The sequence below is a fragment of the Python bivittatus genome, unplaced genomic scaffold (assembly GCF_059951505.1).
Source record: "Python bivittatus isolate LINGU-HERP-01145 unplaced genomic scaffold, Pbiv_v1 ctg000590_np1212, whole genome shotgun sequence".
NCBI classification, from domain to species: domain Eukaryota; kingdom Metazoa; phylum Chordata; class Lepidosauria; order Squamata; family Pythonidae; genus Python; species Python bivittatus.
This window is the reverse complement of record NW_028277086.1, coordinates 18,064,015-18,084,969: the sequence shown is the minus strand read 5'-3', so window position 1 is coordinate 18,084,969 and position 20,955 is coordinate 18,064,015. Positions and strand designations below refer to the sequence as shown.

At 38.4% G+C, this 20,955-nt stretch overlaps 1 protein-coding gene across 1 annotated transcript; it reads left to right on the top strand.

Annotated features, from left to right (window-relative positions):
• Positions 1 to 496: 496 nt before the first annotated feature.
• On the top strand, positions 497 to 19,203 carry EBAG9 (estrogen receptor binding site associated antigen 9). Its single transcript, XM_025163702.2, has 7 exons — positions 497 to 727; positions 6,916 to 7,013; positions 8,743 to 8,821; positions 8,952 to 9,110; positions 11,409 to 11,516; positions 12,293 to 12,384; positions 18,687 to 19,203. The coding sequence occupies exons 2-7, from the start codon at positions 6,931 to 6,933 to the stop codon at positions 18,805 to 18,807; spliced, it is 642 nt and encodes a 213-aa protein (XP_025019470.2). The 5' UTR covers positions 497 to 727; positions 6,916 to 6,930; the 3' UTR covers positions 18,808 to 19,203.
• The last annotated feature ends 1,752 nt before the right edge of the window (positions 19,204 to 20,955 follow it).

Here is a 20,955-nt window from a genome sequence, read left to right as displayed (position 1 = left end):
AATCACTCAAGGCGGCGAAGATACCTAACGCTCCTCCTTTCCCCCACAGCAACCACCCTGTGAGGTGAATTGGGCTGACAGGGACGAGCTCAAAGTCACCCAGCCGGCTTTCACGCCTAAGGCGGGAACAGATCATGCCGCCTCGCCCTACCGTTTCCTACTCTTCCAGATAAAAACATCACGCATAGCTTGTAATCGGCTAGCGCGCTTTTCCTTTCGGAGTACGCGCGCCATATCTAAAAACAAAATATCCAGCACGGAAAACAACTCGCGGGCGCGCTCAGCGCAACGGCCTCGCTACCGCTTCGCCGCCGATCCGCGGGGTCACGTGGCCAAGCGGCCCTGCCTCGTAGACTCCCTCTGCCTCCTCTCCTTTCATCTTCCCCTCCCGACGGCGCAGGGCTTCCACTTTGTGCGCTTGCGCAGGAGCTTCCATCCTTCCGGTTCTTTCCCCACCCCTTTTCTTGATGACGAGTCCCGTTGGCCCAAAGTGTTGGGGCGGAGCCGGAAGAGACGATTGCTGGCGCAGGGGGTCTCCAGGGTGACGGTAAGGTGGAGCCGGTAGTGGCCCGTGAGGGAGGCTATGGAGGCGCCAAGAGGCACGGCTGGGACGGAGGCCGCCGCACCCGCTTTTGAATGAAGGGAGCTCGCGGTCGCCGAGGGAAGCGGCTGTCCCTCGGCTTGAGCCGCGTCGCCTCCACGTCCGCTCGCCTCCACGCTGGACAAGGTGAGCGAGAGGGAGGCGCCGCCTGCCTCAGAGTCGCCTTCCTTGAACCGCGCTGAGACGTTTCTCTCCGTCCCCTCCCCGGCAAGAAAGCGGGCGGGCGGGTCTTGCTTCCCGCTCCTCCCTCCGGCGGGATTCCTGATGAGGCGGCCGCTGGTTGGCTGGCCAAGCCTTCCTTGGCCGTGGGCGGCCTTGCCCTCCGAGCAGTCCCCCTGGAGGGTCCAACGTGTATGTGCCCCTGTCCCGGAGCGTTTTTGGGAGGGCGGGTGTGTCTGTGTTGTACTCCAGCATAAAACCTCTGTCGTTATAAAAATTAAAATCATAAATGAATGCAATGTAGGACACGTATCTTCCAAACGAACCTAGGGGAAGGTGTTTTTTTTTAAAGAAAAATCGTAGTTGTGCAGCTGTAACTGTAGTTGTGCAGCAGTTGTGAACCTAGTAGGCTTCACGTGGTTGGTTTTGCTGTTTTCTTCTGTGGAAAAGAGATAGGTAAATGTTAGAAAAAAGTTTATCTGTTTCTCTCATGCATGCTGATTTTAGTACGATAATGCATGCAAGCCATGCTGTTTTTCACTTTGCAAGCACCATTTGCCCCAAGGAACAAAACTTTATTTTTTGTGACATTCACAGTGGCTTTTGAGATGACATTGAATAGTTTTCTCTTCTGAAGGATTTGGCTTTTAATTCCTCTATTCTCCAAACTTTTTATCTTCCAGTGCATTCAGGTATATGGATTGATTATAGATTCCATGAAGAGGAAGTCCATGTTCAACAAGCTTGGTTTCATTCTCACAAATTCTGAGACCGATATCTGCAGTTGCATTGCCCTGGGAATAAGGCTTTTGAAGTAGAGAAAAGAGTCTCTTGGCTACCTTTCCTATCTACTGTGTTGCATATCCTGAGTGTCAGTATTTACCAGCTAGCTGATGGGATGTGAGCAACAGTATATTGAATTGCTCAGTAGTCTCTAGATATGTTACCCTAGTTTGTGTATAGAAATGTGAGCATACTTGAGATAAAACTTGGCTTTGGTTGCTCATGTGGCATACTAGCCAAAAGGTACCAATACTGGTATTGTCTTTACTTTATGAAGGACTGTGGCATGTGTATGACTAAAGTTGGTAACCTACTAGTCCTCTGTTTTACTAAAAGCATTACGGTATATGAAAGCCTGAGCTGAACAGAGCCACCTGTCCTGTGACGACCATGGCATATGAATGATTAAGGCACGGAATATAAGAGGATGTAATGGTAAAAAGCATGAATTAACATATGTTGATCTGTTCTCTCTCCCTGAAACCAAGAGAAGGGGAAGGATGTAATAGATCTGAATGAGGATGGTCTGATTTTGTAAAGTGGAGTGGAATACATGCAAAGAAATGAACCTGCAGATTTAATTATGTACAAATGGGTGAAAATGTGTATCAGAAAGTATTATTTGGGGTTATGTAGGTTATTAGAAAATAGGAATCTGTAAGTTACTGATCACTGAATGTTATGTTCCAGTGAAGGGGAAGAAAAGTAAGCTGATTTTTGAGAAGTCAAAAGTAGAAATGGGAAAAAATAGATAAGAAAAAAGACAGAAGTAATCATTGCAGGAAGAGAGAAATGCATATAAGAGGGTGATTGCTGCAAAAATATGAGGATGAAAGACCTTGTGAAAGAAAGCTACAAAAAAGTACAATTAGAGAAAATGCAAAGCAATTTTGATGGAAATTGAAAAAAGTATTTTGGAAGTAAGTGAACAGAGAGATTGGAATTAAAAATAGAAGTGAAGAAATGATTTGGGGTGAAATTGAAGTGAAGGAATGCTGGAAAGAGTATTTATAGAAATGCATATGGGTCCAGTAATACTATATGGAGGAGGGGCATTGAAGCAACAGCTATAAATGTTAGTATCCAAGAAAAATGATGAAAAATAGTCATAGATGCTGTGATAATGCTGAAAAATGGTAAGGCTGTAGGTGAAAGGCAATGAAATCTTGAGAAATCTAAAAAATATGTGTGGTTTGTTTATGGAATGAGTGTACAACTTAATATGTGTATGAAACTATGTGCCTGGCACTTGAAATAATGGTGTAATATGATCTTACTTTGTTATGTATGCCTGTGAAGGCATGTGGTAAAATTCTGATTGAATAGATGTGAAAGATGACAGCAAAATTTGAGAAGGACAGTATGTTTTTATGCATGGCAGGGGTGTGCAGGCCAGATTTTTGTTTTTTTAGCAGATCACTGAGTAATGCATGAATGCAAAAAGCAGGTTCATTGTATTTCTGTTGTCTTAGAGAAAGTATATGATAAAATAAAGAGGTTTGGCTAATGGATGCTTTACTACCAATATGGACATGAAAGTTACTGAACTATTACTGAACTTTCAGTAAGAGCAGAATATGAAGAAAGTAAAGCATTCATGACAATAAATGGAGTACAACAAATGATTTGCACTGAGAATGAAGTAAAACAAGGATATGTGATGTCCACTTGATTATTTAATATATAGATAAACATAATAGGGAATGCTTGTAGTGACACTAGAGAGTTGCTGGTTGGGGATATGAGTCCAACAGGAGCACAGATCCAAAACTTAATATATCAAAGATCAAATGTGAGTGACCAGTATGAAAGAGGTACTTTGAGAGAATGAATGAGGATTAAATTGTGAAGGAAATATGTAAGAGAAGAGTGAAAGGAAAGATCAAGAATGTCTCTGAGAAAGGGAGAGGTGAGAAGGTATTGTATCAGGCAATATATAGACATAGTGGAAGCAAGGACAGAACATGTGAATTGTGTGATGGAATGAAAACAAGATTTCCTTTTTTCTTATGCCTTTTTTTTTACTTACTATATCTAACTCCTTTTATTCTTTCTGAATGTTGGAAATAAATTATATAAAAAATAACCCTGAGATCAGAACTGGACCAAATTTTGTCCAGAAACAGAAGCTGGCAAAAGAAAGATTGAGTTTGAAATGGATCAGATCTGGTAGGGAATAGTGGCAGGGGGGAGGATTGCCCTAGTTTATCTCTGTGGGAGAAGCAGTTGGGCAGTTGCTCAGGCTATTGCCTCCATTCTAAGCCCACCTCCTTATTCCTTCCTGGTGTTGTAACAAAAGAGCAGCTGATATTAAGAGGTTTGAAATAATTTCATTAGCTATGCTCTATATGCTTTTCTTATCTTGTTGCTATTTGCATAATACTGTTCAGGAGGGAATGGTGTGATGAGAGTATACTCTCATCACACCATTATCTGTTGCAGACAATCAAGATTTAGCCAGTCAGATGTATGTCTGTCCCTAAAAGATATTTGCTGAATTTGCAGAACACATTAAACCACAAACTAGTCAGCCACATTTTTATCTAGCATACCGTGGTTAATTTATACCTGAATGTACTGTACAAGCCCAGAACATTGGATTAGTTCTGTAAACCATGTTTAATGTACTTATGCATAGTTGTAGTGTATGAATCAAAATACGAAGAGCCAGTTCCATTATTAATTCCAAATGTGTTCATGTACTATATCTTCCTTATCATAAATTTGGTTGATAATTGTGTGATTAATTACTGCAGAGAAGACCCAGATTTTGAGTTGCACTTAAATAATGTCATAATGATAAAATTTTAGAACCAATGCTGTGAATACATTGAAATATTTGAATGCAGATAGTGTAATATGTGTTTCTTGCAAATTATTTCCACCCAGATCCATGTATTTTCATTGGAAACTAGAACTGCTGAGTTTAGTGAAGCTTAATTGTTTTTATAGGGTTATGGCCCAAATCCTGAAACTTGCAATGCTAGCCTTGCAGTCAATATATTTTATTCTTTGTACTGCTTTAAGTATAGTAAATATATGCAGGTTACCATATACTATATTTTATACTCACTTTAAATAGGTACGTGGCTTTTATATCTATAATTATAAATTTGGCATAGCAGACTTTCAGTCAGCCCATGAGGTAATTCATTTTATTGTATAGACATGACTATGAATACATTCCTGTTATGTCTACTGAAAAGCTACGCATAAGTAATCCTAAATCAGTGGCCATTGCTATAACTAATGATATGTTTTATAACTCAACTTGTGCATTACGAGGAGAAATATTCCATTTATGTTCCCTGACTGTTTCACCATTCAGTTTTATTGGAAATCTCATACTTTACTATCATGGGTGATCAATGAAAACATTTCTCATTTTTCTGCAGACCATACGTCATTTATGAATCTGTATTTCCATATCCCTTTACATGCTTTCTTCCCCATCATCATTAAATCATAGTAAAAAGCAGCTTTTCTTAATTGGGAAGCTGCTCTAGTACATTTATCTTTTTCTTGGCCACTTTTGTATTACTGTTTGCCTCAGTTTTTATTGGAAAATTCTACAGTTTGAAAAAGCTACACTGGGATTTATTTTTAATCAAAATCCATAATTAATTTCTTGGCATCTCTGTCATTTACTGAATGAAGTCCAGTTTTATAAGTGCTCTGGAGGTCTAATCAAGTTTGTGCAATGTGTAGATTTCCAGATGTTGCTGAAGTACAGATTTAAAAATCTGCATAATATATAATATTTCTATTTTTATAAATAGTTAAGGTATCCTTTAGCTATTGCTCCTGAAAGTTTTTTTTTTTAAATAATGCTTTTAGTTGGTGTGATTTTTTTTGTCATGTGAGAAAAAGAATTACTAAATATGTAAATGGAAACTATCTATCCAATTAAAGATTTGCCTTGGGCTATAATTGTAGGAATGTTTACTTCAGAGTAAATGCCATTCAATTCAGTAGGGATCCTTAGTAAGCTTTAGTAGGGATTTAGTGAAAATCTGTGCTACTTTGGTCCTGTTCAGGACACTTGTTGTTGGAAGCAGTTTTTGTCTAAATTATGTTTGTTTTTTTTCCCTGTTAGTTCAGAGACACATTCTGATTAGCATTAACTATAATGCAGCTACTTAGGGTATCAAAGGAAACTAATGGGAGTCTGGAAATGGAATAGATTAGAACATGGTTTAGAAAGTAAGCACAAGAGAGTGTGGCAAAATGGCTTGAGCATCATGCCCAAATCATCCATTATCAGATTATTAATCTAGTTAACCCACTATTAGGTGTTCTAACTTGCTGACCCACATTGTCAGGGAAAACAAAATCCATATAGTGTGTTATATAGTATATCTATATAACACAGCATTGGGATATATCAAACAATGCTTTGCCAGGATCGAATCTGTCTGTGCAGTCCAGACATTTAGAGAGGGCCTGTTGAGAATCTGCTGTACCTTAATAACCACATAGGTGTGGATTAGGTGACAGATATTCTCTCTGGTAGTCCCCACACTTGTATGTTCTTTTTCAGAGTTATGTTTGGCCCCATCCCTCTTGCATTCATGAGAAGGTCAAAATGATATCGTTCCACACTACCTTCAGTCCTACTTGACTTTGGATGCCCATCATAGGAATTTTCTATGATTTGTATTCTTATTGTCTTGTTTTTTGTGCTTTGTTGTTTCCCACAAAGAGTCCATCAGGATTGGGGGTCTGCAAGTATTGTTGAATAAATCTGTCAACTCACTCAGTGACCTATTTTGTTTTTATTTGTGGGTTGTGTTCTGTTTTGGCCACCTATGACACAGGCAATTTTTTTGAGAGAAGGCTTATCAGTAGAACCTGAAAATAGATGTCTTTAAATGCTGCATGCTTTGTTGAAATGGAATTTTATAGCATGTAAAATTATGAGTACTTCTCTTCCCTTGACAAAACCACATCTTTTACAAGGCAGCTCTGGAATCTGTATTTTTGGACTACCTCTGGCTAGAGGACAGATTTTTTTTTTTAATACAAGGTTGATCTAGAACCTTAAATTAGATGTCTATAGATTCTGACACTTTTTGTTGATGTCTAGCACAGTATGAAAACATATTCCACTAGTATTCTTAAAAAACAGTGGGATATTTGGACATAGCAATCCTGCTTGTAGATTAGCAGTGGGAATTGCCCCAAACATTCTTCAGTAGTATATTTTCCTTTTGATTTGTCTTAGTAACTGAGTGTGCATTTGAAATCATACTTATGGGTTCTGGTTACATTGCAATATATGCACAAACTTCATTTAGCACCCAAGGCCATAAAAACATCCACCATTGTAAAATAGCATTACACTTATCAGTGCATTTTCCCCCCTTTTTCAGGTGAAGTCTTTCATCATGGCAATTACACAGTTCCGTCTATTTAAAATTTGTACGTGCTTGGCAGCAGTACTGTCTTTTTTTAAACGATTAATTTGCAGGTAAATATCAAATGTTGCATGCAATTTTGCTCTGATTTTTCCTCTAACATTTCTACCTCATTGTTCTTGAGGGTTTGATTTTTGTGTGGGGGTGGGGTGGGAATATAATATTCTTTTAATAGTTTTTTATATGAAAGATTAAAACTGTTACAAAGTGTACAAAATGAATAATATAATTTGATGTTTCACTGAGATTTAAAAAAAAATTACTAATGTCCCTCTTTCTTAGTGTTAGTGAGATATATCTTTGTATAGCTAAAGATACTGATATTATAAACTTGCTTAGAAAAACAGAAAAGTACAGTGCCATATGATTGTTTTAACACACAAAAATAAATATTTGTATGATATACAGTTTTATTTATAAAAGAACTTGTTTTGTAGGCTTGTGATTCTTCGTATACAGAAATGGTCAGTTGATTGAATTAATATATATGCATCTGAAGTATAAAGAGAAAGGGGAAATAATGTATTTTTTTCATTTAGAAAGAAGCCAGAAAGTCAGGTAATATAAAAAAGGATAGTTGGTAATATAATACTAGTATTCTGCTAAGATTAAGTTTTGTCTGTTCTGAGATCTGTTCTCACTGGTTGCCTGAATTATAGATGCCGTTTCTGCTTAAACAGGCATTGGAATAAGTATAAATACACATCATAAGAGAGTCAGAAAGTGTTTGTAAAAATATTGTCTAAAGGACTAATGGACCACATATTCATTTTTGTTTGGTTTTTATCACAACAGAAAAAATTCAGAGGCATACAATAATCTTTAACTTTTATTTTGTAACGTATCTTTGCTGCATCAGTAGTGATTATACTTTTTTGGGGGAAAATCTTAACATTTGTTTTGGTTTGTGTTGGAAAATACATCCTAAAAGGAATGGCAATTTCTCTTAAAAATTCTGATGATTAGAACAGGAATATTTTTGCTTGCTATGGTTCCCATTTCTGACAGACCTGTTTTTGTTTTTAATATTTTCTCTGACTTTATAAAGTTACTTTGCTCTGAAGGTTCTGATTTTATAAATATATTCTATAGTTTTCTACTCTACATAAATTCATTTTTATAATGTAAGAATTACCCTCTCAAATATGTAATTCATGTAGACCATGCATAATATAAAGAGGGTGTTTTTTTTTTTCTACCTGTCTGCAGTATTTGGAAGTTTAATGCTGCACACTTTTAATGTTTGGATGGAAATAAAATATAGGGCATGCTTTTAGTACGAAGAAGCACTCAAACATGTAAATCCCTTCAATTGGGAAAAGTCAGAGCCTCTTCTATTTATATTACAGGATAATCCAACATTTAAATGTGTATGAGTGTGGCAGTTGACACACCACAATATAATCTGTACTGTTATGTTACAGAAATATTAAATTGGCTTATTTTCTTGCAGTTAGATAATTTGTTAAATGTTGATTCTACTGCTCCTTATGGCATCATTTTATAAAGGAAGCTTGCCATATCTCAACAAGAAATACCTGCAGTAATATGGATAGTAGAAGATGTGCCTTGGGTTTTAAATTGTTAGAAAAAGACCTGGAAAAAAGAATTATGAGTTTTTCTTCTTAAAACTAGGATTTTAATCAGAAGTTAAACAAGCTTACACAGAAGTTGCTGAGCTTTTTAAAGGTGCTAACTTTTAATAGCTTTTAAATAATTTATTTACAGGTTTTTCAGTTTTATCAAATGCATCAGAGTTAAGAAGAAACTTTTGTTTTTCAGAACTGGAAGAGGACGAAAACTTAGTGGAGACCAAATAACTTTGCCAACTACCGTGGATTTTTCATCTGTTCCTAAACAAGTAATACATTGAATGGTCTGGATATCAGTTTTTAAACATAATTCTTCCAAATGACCCAATAAAAATAGGTTATAAATTATGAATGTTGGATGGCCAATAGAGAACTGAAGTCTTTCTCTTTGCTTTTCAGCCAGAAGTAGAAGATTGGACTTCATGGGATGAAGATGCACCTACGAGTGTGAAAATTGAAGGTGGTAATGGCAATGTGGCCAATCAACAAAATGGGTTGGAAGAAATGGAGCCTGATTACTTTAAGGACATGGCACCAACAATAAGGAAAACACAGAAAGTAAGTTTTCAGCACCCATAACATTCTGAAATCTTATACAGTGCCTTGTAATATGGCTGTTGTTTAGCAGTGAAAATTGTTTTCTACCTGTGGCTCAGATTGCTTATGCAGTCAACTGCCATACTTTAAAAATGATCATATCCAACAGAGGTATAACATGTTGAGCAGTCTTATTACTGCAAATTCAGCATCATGGACTTATATCTGGTTGAAACTGCCAAAGTTTTCCTCTAACTGCAGAAAAGAATTTCCTCCTTTTAGTTTTTCAGTTTTACATCATAAAAAAACCTTCATTTCTACCCAAAAGTTGACTTTTGGGTCTGTATCCACTGGGAGTACAGCAGGATATATATGTAACAAATAAATTTACATTATTTCCTCCTTTCTGTTTTGCATTTGAAATGTAATCACATTGAATGACTTGTATGTTAACATAATTTCCCAATCATTTTTCTTAGTTTTATATGTTGAGCCGTATAGTTTTACCAAGGGTAAGGTTAAGGAAAAAAGTCTGAAAGCAAAACTAGTTACTACATATGAATTAAGTTCTGTGGATTGAATGAGATTATGCATTTTTGTTTGAGGATTTTGCAGGATTGCATGCCAATTTTCTTCTGACTTATACTATGGTAAAACCCCACCTCATTCCATCAAGCAGCTGGACAAGTCTACATGCATGTGAATGTGCAGTCTCAAAGTAGTTTGCTTCTGTTTGAGTGTTTCAGTCCTGTCTCCTACCATAAGCAGGCAATAGGGATATTGCATGTGATTGGGGCTAAGCATGTGTGCAGAGATACCATGTTTCAGGATATAGAATTCTCAACAGCCTGGAGTTTATTTTATACCAAAAGGGATAATCATCAAGCTTTTGAAAACAACATTGGACCACCTGAGAAGTGGATAAGCCTGCACAAGCTTTGGCTTGCAAACATTCCCTTTTCTCCCTATTTCTTTTGTAGATGTTAGCAGAACAGAAGCGTTTACTTCTACTTTTAAACAAACCACATTTTCGATGGCTGGTGTGGGTCTTCCGGGCTGTGTGGCCGTGTTCTGGAAGTTTTGTTTCCTAACGTTTTGCCAGCACCTGTGACCGGCATCTTCAGAGTGCAGGAGCACAGACAGGAGCAGTTCTCTCTGTGCCCAGGGTGATGTGACCCTTTTGTGGGTATTTATAGAGATCTGGGGGGGGGAAGGGGGGGATTGGGGGGGTTGGGTTACTGAGTGGCTGCTTGTTTTGGTGTCAGAATCTGTGTGTATCTTCCTGGGGATTAGGCAGGGTTTTTTCTTCTATCCTGCGTAATCCCCAGGAAGATACACACAGATTCTGACACCAAAACAAGCAGCCACTCAGTAACCCAACCCCCCCCCCCCCCAGATCTCTATAAATACCCACAAAAGGGTCACATCCCCCTGGGCAAAGAGAGAACTGCTCCTGTCTGTGCTCCTGCACTCTGAAGATGCCGGTCACAGGTGCTGGCAAAACGTTAGGAAACAAAACTTCCAGAACACGGCCACACAGCCCGGAAGACCCACACCAGCCATCGTATGCCGGCCGTGAAAGCCTTCGACAATACAACAAACCACATTTTCCCTTTTCATCCATACTTATGGGAAGATGAAGAATGTAAGCAAAGCAGTGCTTTCCATATTTGCTCATAACTGGGAGTTGAACTTGGCTGATACCTCATGTCCACAAAAGAGATGAGCAGGGAGCAGTGGTTTAATTGTAGTGGAGGCAAGGGAGGAAGCAGTCTTGGGCCTGCAAGCACAGAAGGTCCAGCTGATTTTTCTCCTTACCCTCATTTTTTGCCTCATGCCTTCAACAATCCTAATTGGACTACTGTATTTGGCCTGCAAAATCCAGGTGTCCAGTAGGCAGTAGTGAAAGAGCTTTCTGTATCTCTCTGCTACAATGTCTGATTTTATAGTTTAGACCCGGTAGCCCAAGTATGGGGCCCCAAGAGGACCCATGTCAGAAGAGTGACATGGAAAGAAAAAGAGGAGCTACTCTTGCACCCAGCTCTTCTTTCACTTCCAAGTCACTGGCCAGGAATCAAATGGTCAAGCTGACTGAGTTGAGGCTACTTTGATTGGCTGAAAAAGTAATGAGAAACTCTTGTAGGATTCACGCCCATTGCTGCTATGGCACTGGCAGGAATTGTAAGTTGACATCTTTGAAACAGCCAACGTGGCATTGTTGTGTGACACCAATTTTTATAGTTAGGTTAATGAGCTTCCAGTTGTATTTGTTAATAATAGCAATATTGCAAATTATTATTTTCAATTCATATTTTTCAGATCATTGTTAAAAAACGTGAACCTTTAAATTTTGGCAACCAAGATGGTAGTGCTGGGTTTTCAAGTAGATTAGCAGCCACACAAGATGTTCCTTTTATTAACCAATCTGTAAGTAACAAACATTTTTGTATGTGTAGTTTCCAGAATGTCTTAGAGAAGGAACACTAGGTGTTTTTGCTTTTTTGGTAATAGATAAGGCATATTGTACTGATAAAAATAATCTAATAAAGCTTTAAGTTGTGTAAAAATTTAGAAGCATTTAATGATGACATGGTATAATATACCCATTCATTCATTCATTCATTCATTCATTCTTGTTTTCCCATACTGTCTTCTTAGGTACCCCCCAGGAAAGCCAGGGGGACTTAACAGAGGGACTTGCGACCTTCCCTGCCGGCTTCCCCGTTGATTTTGTTTGTGGGAAGCTGGCAGGCAAGGTTGCAAGTGGCAATCACGTGACCGTGGCTCCCTGTGATGTTGTAATTGTGAATCTGAGTACCTGGATCATGATCATGTGACTGCAGGGATGCTGTGATGGCTGGAACTTCAAGGATTGGTTGTACATCCATTTTTTCAGTGCTGCCGTAACTTTGAATGGTCACTGAACAAATGGACGTAAGCTGAGAGTTACCTGTAATGGTAATATGGAAGCATGTTAAATTAAGAAAGTGTTGGTTAGCATTTGAAAGTGGGCAGTTTTTTTCTGTATTGTAGTGAATTCATTCAAAGAAGATAGTTGCTGTCCATAAGTCTACCCTCATTGCCTTCCAGGAATAGGTAGAGTTATGTTTACCTGAATTTGGAATTGCAGTACTTTATTAAAATAATTACTCTCTAGTGTGGAGCAATATTTTTGAGATACTAATTAATAATTTCCTTTGCAGCCAGAACTAGGAGACTTGGAGACATGGCAGGAAAACACAAATGCTTGGGAAGAAGAAGAAGATGCTTCCTGGCAAGCAGAAGAAGTTCTGAGGTAATTTTACCAAATCCTATAACTGATTATAACTCATGACTCAGAGAGGATACGCTGTGGCTATATCCAGATATAATAACAAAACATAGTTTATCATAATGGAAATGAGATAATAATGTGAATTTTGTTCCTCCTCTCTTGGCATGGAGGTAAGAGGACATTAGAATCTTTAGCTTCTCTTTTTATTTAACAACCTTAAATTAAGGTTTGAACTTAAGCTTCTATCAACAAAGTCATTCTTTTTGACCTGAGAGTATAATTAGAAGTTTGAGAGTAAAGGAAACACTAACAAAATTGTTGGCATGGTATATCACCAAGCATCCATTTACAAGAAGACAAATCAGTCTCTCAGGGTACTTTCTGCCATCTCATTTGGATCTTGTGTGGCTCAGAAGCATTCCTGCAAATAAATAGAGTGCTAAGGGGTGGTGCCTTGCTTTGTAGGAAGTCACTATTTATGCTTTTTTAGAAAGATCTTAAAAACAAAAAAAAGGAGATGTCATAGATAACCTGATGGGCACCAAAGAGTCTATCTGAAGATACACTGATGCTTACAGACACTATATTGCCTATCCTTGGACTAGATTTTCACTGTGTACTGTTTTTGATTGTGAGGAAGAATATGAACAAGTTTAGAATGCAAACTGGCTCTAAAACTTCTAAAAATGTCCAGTTCCATTGAAGAAACTGCAGTTAATCACTTCATCTGAATCTGAAGATGGGAGTAATTACTGATGAGGATTTCTGCCAACCTTGACATAGATGTGCTATGCCTTCTGCTGCCAAATCATGTCAGCTGCTGGTACTGCTAATTCACACCTTCTCTGTTTACCAGCCCTTTGCTCTTAAAGGGCGCTGTCATTGCTAGGATAATAATTTATTTAACATTTCAAGAGTTTCAAAGAGTTTAGGGTGGTAAAACATAGAAATTCTGACGTGAAGCCTATCAAGCAAGGGGCATTAGTGGAAAATAACTTGCTTATGTGGAGAACTGAACTCAGGTTTCCCAGGTGTATCTAGTACTGACCATTAAATCACACTGGCTATTCTGGAGAATCTCCATCCGGTAGGTATTAAGACCTGCTGGGAATAAATCAAGAGCTGGTGCATTGCAGATGGGAATAAAATGTGCTGTGTGGTAAAAAAAAAATGCCATTGACAGAATAATTCTGTGTATGCTTGCTAGTACTGTAGATTTTTTTTGTTTTGAGCTTTGAACAAGTGTTTTATCAGAACATAAGTTAACAGTGTTTTAGTGGAACAAAACAAGTTCCTTTTTTCTTTTTAATTTTAGGGCCATAAGAGAGGATAATCTAATTTTTCCTTTTTTTTTTTTTTTTTTTTTACATTTTCAATAAAAATAAAATATCCCCTTGGCCAGCTATTCTGTCAGTTGGATGAATGATAGCAGTTAGCATAAATTGCCATCAAATCAAATAACTTCGAGCAAGTTTTCTGTTTTGTTTTTGCAGCCTGCCTGCCTCATGGGCACAAACCCAACAAAAAACAACTGGAACTCAGCTGTTTGCTGAAAAGCAAAGCAGGCATGCATGGGGTGCACACACAGGTAATCCTCGCTTAATGATGGTAATTGGGACCAGCAACTTTGTCGCTAAGTGACTTGGTTGTAAAGTGCGACATTACATGACTGTGCCAACTTACAACAGCAGTTGCAGCAGTCCCAGTTGCTATCATTAGGCAAATCTTACACAGTCGCAGCATCCCAGAGTCGTGGGATCACCATTTGCAATCTCCTGCCGGCTTCTCCATTGACTGCTTGTCGGAAACTGGCAGTGAAGGTCACAAATGGCAATCATGTGACTGCAGGACACTGCAACATCGTAATTGTGAGCCAGTTGCCAAGCACTCAAATAGTGATCATGTGACCATGGGGATGCAGTGGCCACCATTATGAGGACCCGTTGTAAGTCCCCCTTGTTCAGTGTCATCATAACTTTGAATGGTCACTGAACCAGTGGTGGTTCATCGAGGAATACCTGTACACACAATCACAAAGGCACTCAACAAAACAATTCAAGTCATACCCACATAGTGCTTCTGATGTCTTTGCATTTACTGCTTATAACCTCAGCAGTGGTAGCAGTAATCCCAGTCTTCTCTTCAGCAGAACAGAGTCTGCTGATGACCCTGAGTCATCTGTTTAATCAACTGCTGCTTTGCCCTACACTCCAGCTCCCACCTTATCCAGTTTGTAGTAGCAAGGGCATTACCAATCTTTACTACTATAATGGCTGGGTTGAATTTAATAATGGATAATAAATAGCCCCAACCTAATCACAGACTATAAACAAAAGTCCAATTACAGTTCTTGGAATAGTCCAGAATACCCCAAATGTCATGATTTGAAATGAGCAAGTTTTGATCTGAGTTCAAGGAGAAAAAATTGTTGTACACATCGAACAACAGTTACAAGCTTGAAATATTTTCAACTCAGAACCATTGCTCTAGCTCTTATATAGTCTCAAATAAGACACATTACTTTCAGGTAGGTGTGTGTATGGGATAGACAGCCATGGCTCTTAGCACTAATTTCAGAACTTTCTGTTCAGGACTCAGAATATCATAAGAGCAAACAAAGCCTAGTTTTACCTCAGGCACTCTCACACTATTCTTCTCTAGCTAGGATTATTAATCTATGATTGCCTGTATTTCATCATCTATTCCCCCAGATAGCTAGATGGCCTCTTCCTTCATGAATTTTAGAAAAGGCCATTAAAACATGGTTATTCCATCAGGCCTTAGACTGGAATGTTATGAGCTTTTTCCCTCTACTAGTGAAAACTCTTGATTTTTTGTTATATTGATGATTGTTCCTTGTGCTATGTAGGTTATGTAATATTATTGCTTTGTTACCTTTTTATTGTATTGTTAACTCAATTTATACAGGTTGGGATGCATACCACTCAAGAGTTGTTTATAATTGGAGCAGCCTTTAAGCTCAGTAAAATAAATAAGGAGATATATGCAGTGTGCTGTCACATTCAAGTAAATGGGAAATCACTGATCTTATTTACACATTTAGCTACAGTATTGAGTTACATATTACTTGCTAAGGCTGCAGTCCCATGCATCAAGGATACAAAATTTTGACTCTACTAGTACTATATTCCCTTGAGAACAATCTGTTGCATGCCAAAAGTGAGTAGAGTTGGAGAGGTGGAACATGGAAAAGTTAATTGTATATTATTTTTTTCACATTGTCTTTTTTCCTCTTATGACCCCTTTTTTGTCCCAGTAAAAGCTATTAAAAAGTGGAAGTGATGGATTCGCCTTTGCTAGAAATGCTTAAATGGAGTCTTTATGTAGATGCTATGGAGATACGCCTCCAAACTGACAGTATTGTCAGTAGCAAATATAACAATTGACAAAGTCTGTACAGCCATCTGATAGGGATATATCTGTTGTGCTTTCTGGCACCCTCTTCTCTCCTTTCTCATGCAGCAGGTAGAAAGATAGTGGATATATGTATTGTGAGAAATGCATCTTTATTGAAAGAAGCACACAGGACTGTATATAAAAGCTTGCTTCTGCCCAGTTCATTATATGAAAATGAGAATTGGGTATGTCAGGAGAGACATAAAACAGTAACTTGAATAGAATACGAGTGGGGTGCTTAAGAAATATGTGTGGTAAAACAAAAAGAGATAGAATCAAGAGTAAATGGACCCAGAACGAACCTGGATTGAAAGATGTTGAGGTGCTTTGATCATATAAAGAGAATAAGTGAGGATCAAATTGTAAAACAAATATATCAAGGAATAATGACTAGGTTGAAAGGAAGAGGAAGACCGAGAAGTGGTTAGATAGAGTTTATGAGATCCTCAAAAAAAAAAAAAATTTAAAGAAGAAAAGGCAGTGTATGAAGCCTATGCGGTGGTGGTGGTAGAAGGAAGGATGGTTTGACAGTTAGAAAAATAAGGAGATATATTATGAATGGGATTGGTGTAAACTAGTTTTAGTTATACTTCCTTTCCTCTATCTTTTCTCATGCCTTTAATTTCTTTGGTTTATTATTTCTTACTCTTTGTGCTCTGATAATGTTGTTCACCTTAAAAAAAATTAGCCTGATGGGAATGTAAGTATGTATGGATGAACTATTCTTTCATATTAAAAATGAATCCACAAAATGTCTTAACAAGCCAGCAGAGGGCTCAGCACACAGCCACAGTGGCTTTTTAGAGTCCTGGCTAAAGAAAATTGCTTGAAGATTACTGTCTTCCCTTTCATGCTACATACTGTGTGAGATCTTTGCCATGACAAAATCAAACTATAAAGCCTGAAATCTCTTGTTTTTTCAAAGGTAGTGTGCTTTTGAGACAAACCTCAAAACAAAAGAAAATCCCACAAGTTATTTATTGGTTGGTTGGTTTTAATAAGCATTTAAGAACATGGTAGAAAAGATAAAAAGTCAAAACAGATTTACAAGCATTTTTTAAAAATCATATTAGGTTAGTGCTACAAATTAAAGTAGCAGTTTAGGACTTAAGAACTTTAACTTGAGTCAGTATGCGTTGATTGACAACAAAAGCCTTTATAGTGTGAGTTGTAAGTCAAAATAAGTTAATGAGAATTTCTGTTTAAGAGTTCCAATCTCATTTAGTAAATAAAACAAAGATTTAGATATTAAAACCTTATTTTAAGAAAAACCCAACATTTGGATGCAGTATAATCCCATATATAGATTTGTAATCCATGAATGGCTTTTGTTTTTCAAATATGAGGGGTTTTTTTTACATTGATACATATTCCCACAATTTAATTTGTTATTCTTCTATAGATGGAATTGTATAATTTCCAGTAAAATGTCATGGCAGCAGTTATCATATAAAAAAGCCAGTATGTATATTATCATCGTTTATTAAATGGCTTTTATATTATTTGTTGTTTGATTTTAATTACTTTTCATTGTTACTGATGTATTCTGCCCAGAGTCATAAATTATGAGATGAGCAGCCTTGTAAATTTCATAAATAAATAAATGGCAGTTTTTACTCTCATCCATTCTAGTTTCCCTCTGCAGGCTCTTGAAGCTGTTTGATCAACATACACATTGAGCATACCTCTTGTTAACAAAGTTAGTATATGTTAACCTGGCTTGGGAGAGCATTTGTTCCTAATTTCAGAGGAAACATAAAGAACAGCCCTGCTGTATTACTCCATAGGTCTGTTTAGTCCACCAAACTGTCGCAATTACCAGCTGATTGCATTTGGGAAACTCAAAACTTTTGGCATGTTGCCTTTCATTCAGGAAGTGGTAAACAACCATCACAGTTACTGTCCTCAAGTAGCCTTATCCTCTGTGAATTTGTCCTGCCCCCTTTTAAGGTCTTCCAAACTGTCTGCCATTATCACAGATTCTGGCTATGAGTTCTACACTCTATGTGCTGTGCAAAAAAGTATTTTCTTGATTCTACAATTGTTGGGCTACAACTCTCATCATACCTGATAGTTGGCCATGTGGATTAGAGGTAATGGGAATTGTAGTCCAACAACATTAGGTATTTGGAAAGGCTGACTTAAGAATTTGGGCCATAAAAGTGAGGGGTCCTCTCTATCTTCTTGTTGCTGCCTAAGCATTTCTTAGAACAGCAATATCCAACTCCTCTTCAGTTAGACATGAGAAGGATCACCTATGGTAGTGAGTAACAAAAAATGTGTTTTTCTAATTAGGTATCATCAAAACAGAGCTCAAAATGTAGAACAACTCTTACTTCAAATTAGCAGTGAAAGAGCTTTGAGGCTGGATTTTGTAAAGATAAATTGCAGGGGAAAAAGTAACAAAAGTGGCATATATGATGGCGGGGCAGTTTGGATTCCCCAAATAATGGCTCTTACATCATCCCCCCCCCCCAAATATTGGATAGAATATAAGCTTATTAAGGACATCTTAGAAAATTGGGCATATTGTGATCCATTAGACTGCTGGTTGGATGGGTGTGTGTAATCCTGCAGGGTGCTGATCACTGAACACAAAAAATTATGTCCTCAGATTACCATTTCTTAGCTTGGTAATTTAACAAGCAATAATGATTCTATTTTTAAAATTAAATAGCTTAATTTTAATCTACCTTTTGATGGATTATTTGGATGATTTGGACGGTCATTGATGCTGTTCAGGGATCAGAGCCCATGGCAATCCAGTTCCATGCTGAGTGTAAGCATAGAATCAGTATCACTGAGGCTCAGGAAGTGACTGCAGTATTGTAGGATCCTGAAAAGCTTAAGTTTGTAAATTTGCCTAATAAGGAACATTTAATCCTGTGTCTTCTGTGAAATTTCAGGCAGCAGAAAATGGCAGAAAGAGAAAAACGAGCAGCTGAGCAACAACGGAAGAAAATGGAGAAAGAAGTACAGAGGTTAATGAAGAAAGAGCAAAATAAAATTGGTGTGAAGTTGTCTTAATGCCACTTCTCATGCCAGCAGAGGGAGAGAATTCGGTTTCCACAGCATTGCATCATTTTCTAATGATCTCAGTATTTAATAGAACTAAAGTTTGCTGTTTCATTTTTGAAGTCATCCAGGAAAAACAGTTAATAATTCCTTAATGTATCTTCAACTGGACAGTTGAAATGACAGAAGCCTCATCTCACACAATTCCCGTACGACAGGACGGAGTTTTCTGCTGAAGCCGGATCCCATTGCACTTCTTGAAAAGAGATATTGGTACATAAACTCTTCAGCTGCCTGTTTTGAAGCTATAGTGAAGAAAAGGGTGTAAATAGTTGAATGATGGCAATCTATTCTATTGTCTATTATGCTTATTACTGAAAAGACGTGTAATTAAATGATTTTAAACAACGTGTTGCTTTTTTTGCTTGTTCTCACAAATCCTGCCGTTGCTACAATACCAAGTGCCTCATTGTATATTGTAGAGAAGCTGACTGAGCTGACAGCATCATGCATAGAAGAGAAAGTAAATTCTTAAAGCCAGCTATGGTGATGTTGCCTTTTTTTGGTTAGTTGTTGTGTTTCTGGCACATCTGCTTCAGAATTAGATGCTTGTTTTCAGATAGGAAAAAAATAAGTGAAGGTTTATCTGACATAGTTTCCAGCATTTTTATTGGGGGGGGGGGCAAAAAAAAGAAAAAAACCAACCCATGACAGTCATTATAGGTAGAATCATTTTAAGGACATGAAGATCTTATTTTAATATTTTTGCTTTATTGCTTGAAGATATAATGTGAAATGTTTAGTCTCTTTAAAGCTTTGTTTAAAAGTGCCCAAACTAAGAAAACAAAAATAATGTCCCATGTGTTAATAGATATCTCCCCACTTGTCCAATTTCACTGAAAAGCTTCACATCTGTCAGGTGGTGGTGCAAAGTCCATTGCATGATTGTTATTATTGAGGCTTAGGCTTAGACTGTTATGGCCACCCACTCCAAAAGACCCTGGGCCAATATAACAATGGCTACCTCTGAACCTTAAAATTCAGCCTTTTAAGAGTTCCAAATCTTTTTGGTGCACAGTAGGCTAGCATTCTTGTGACAGAGGGGTGTCTATCAGTGGCAGCCAAAATTAGTTTCATTCCTTTAGTCTGCAACAGTAGATTATGATATCTGAGGCGGTGTAACTATATTGAAGACAAATAGGAAGTAGCCCAAAGTTTAAATAAACTCTTATTTCCCAGTAACTTAAGGCTTATTGCTTCTGGGCCAAGCATCCTTAATTCTGAAAATAAATACAGGGTTGTCAAAAATCAATATGAAATAAGGTTTCCGAAAGAGAAAAATGAGCAGCCTTGCCTGGAATGAAGTTAGTCCTCGCTTAATGACCATTTGTTCAGTGACCGACCGAAATTATGATGGTGCTGAAAAAATGGACCTGTGCCCAAAGTTATGGCCATTGCAGCATCCGTATGGTCACATGATCAAAATTTGGGTGTTTGGCAGCCCACCTGCACTTACAACTGCAGGGGTGCTGCAACTCCCCCATCCTGATCTATGCCCCTTTGGTCACCCTGCACATTGGCAATCGGCAGCATCAGGGCTAGGGCTGAAGTAGAGGCCTGGGGCCTTCAGCAGTCTCAGCCAGCTGCCACTACCCCCAGGTCTCTACTTCAGCCCCAGCACTGCCGCTGCCATTGAAAATCACCACCTCAAGCCCCACACCGCAGCCAACCACCCCAGCACCATTGTGCAAAGCCCCAATTGCCCCTGCCATCCTGCGTTCCACAGGCTCTGCCCCACCCAGCTGACGGCATTTTCCTCCTGTTGCTGACGAGGTGCAGCTGGCCTGACCCTATTGTATGTGAGGCGGCTGCTGGCCAGGCCAGGCCTTCTTCTCAAGGCTGCTCGCACCGTTCTCCAAGCCACTTGGCCATCTCCAAATTGCACACCTGGACCAGCCAGCAGCTGCCTTGTGTATAGTAGGGTCAGGCCAGGTGCACCTTGTCAGCAGTGGGAGGGAAACGCGGTCAGCTGGGTGGTGGGGGCAACAGCTTTGTGCAATGGTGCTGGGGTGGGTGGCTGCAATGTGGAGCTTGAGGCAGCATTTCTCTGGCAGAGGTGGTGCCGGGACTGAAGTAGAGGCCTGGGGGCGGTGGCAGCTG

Bases quoted from the DNA above. Each gene is read 5' to 3' on its own strand.
- EBAG9 (XM_025163702.2), top strand. From the start codon at position 6,931: ATGGCAATTACACAGTTCCGTCTATTTAAAATTTGTACGTGCTTGGCA. The intron at 7,014-8,742 runs GTAAATATCAAA...TTTGTTTTTCAG, and splicing joins TTTAAACGATTAATTTGCAG to AACTGGAAGAGGACGAAAAC. The intron at 12,385-18,686 runs GTAATTTTACCA...GTGAAATTTCAG, and splicing joins CAAGCAGAAGAAGTTCTGAG to GCAGCAGAAAATGGCAGAAA.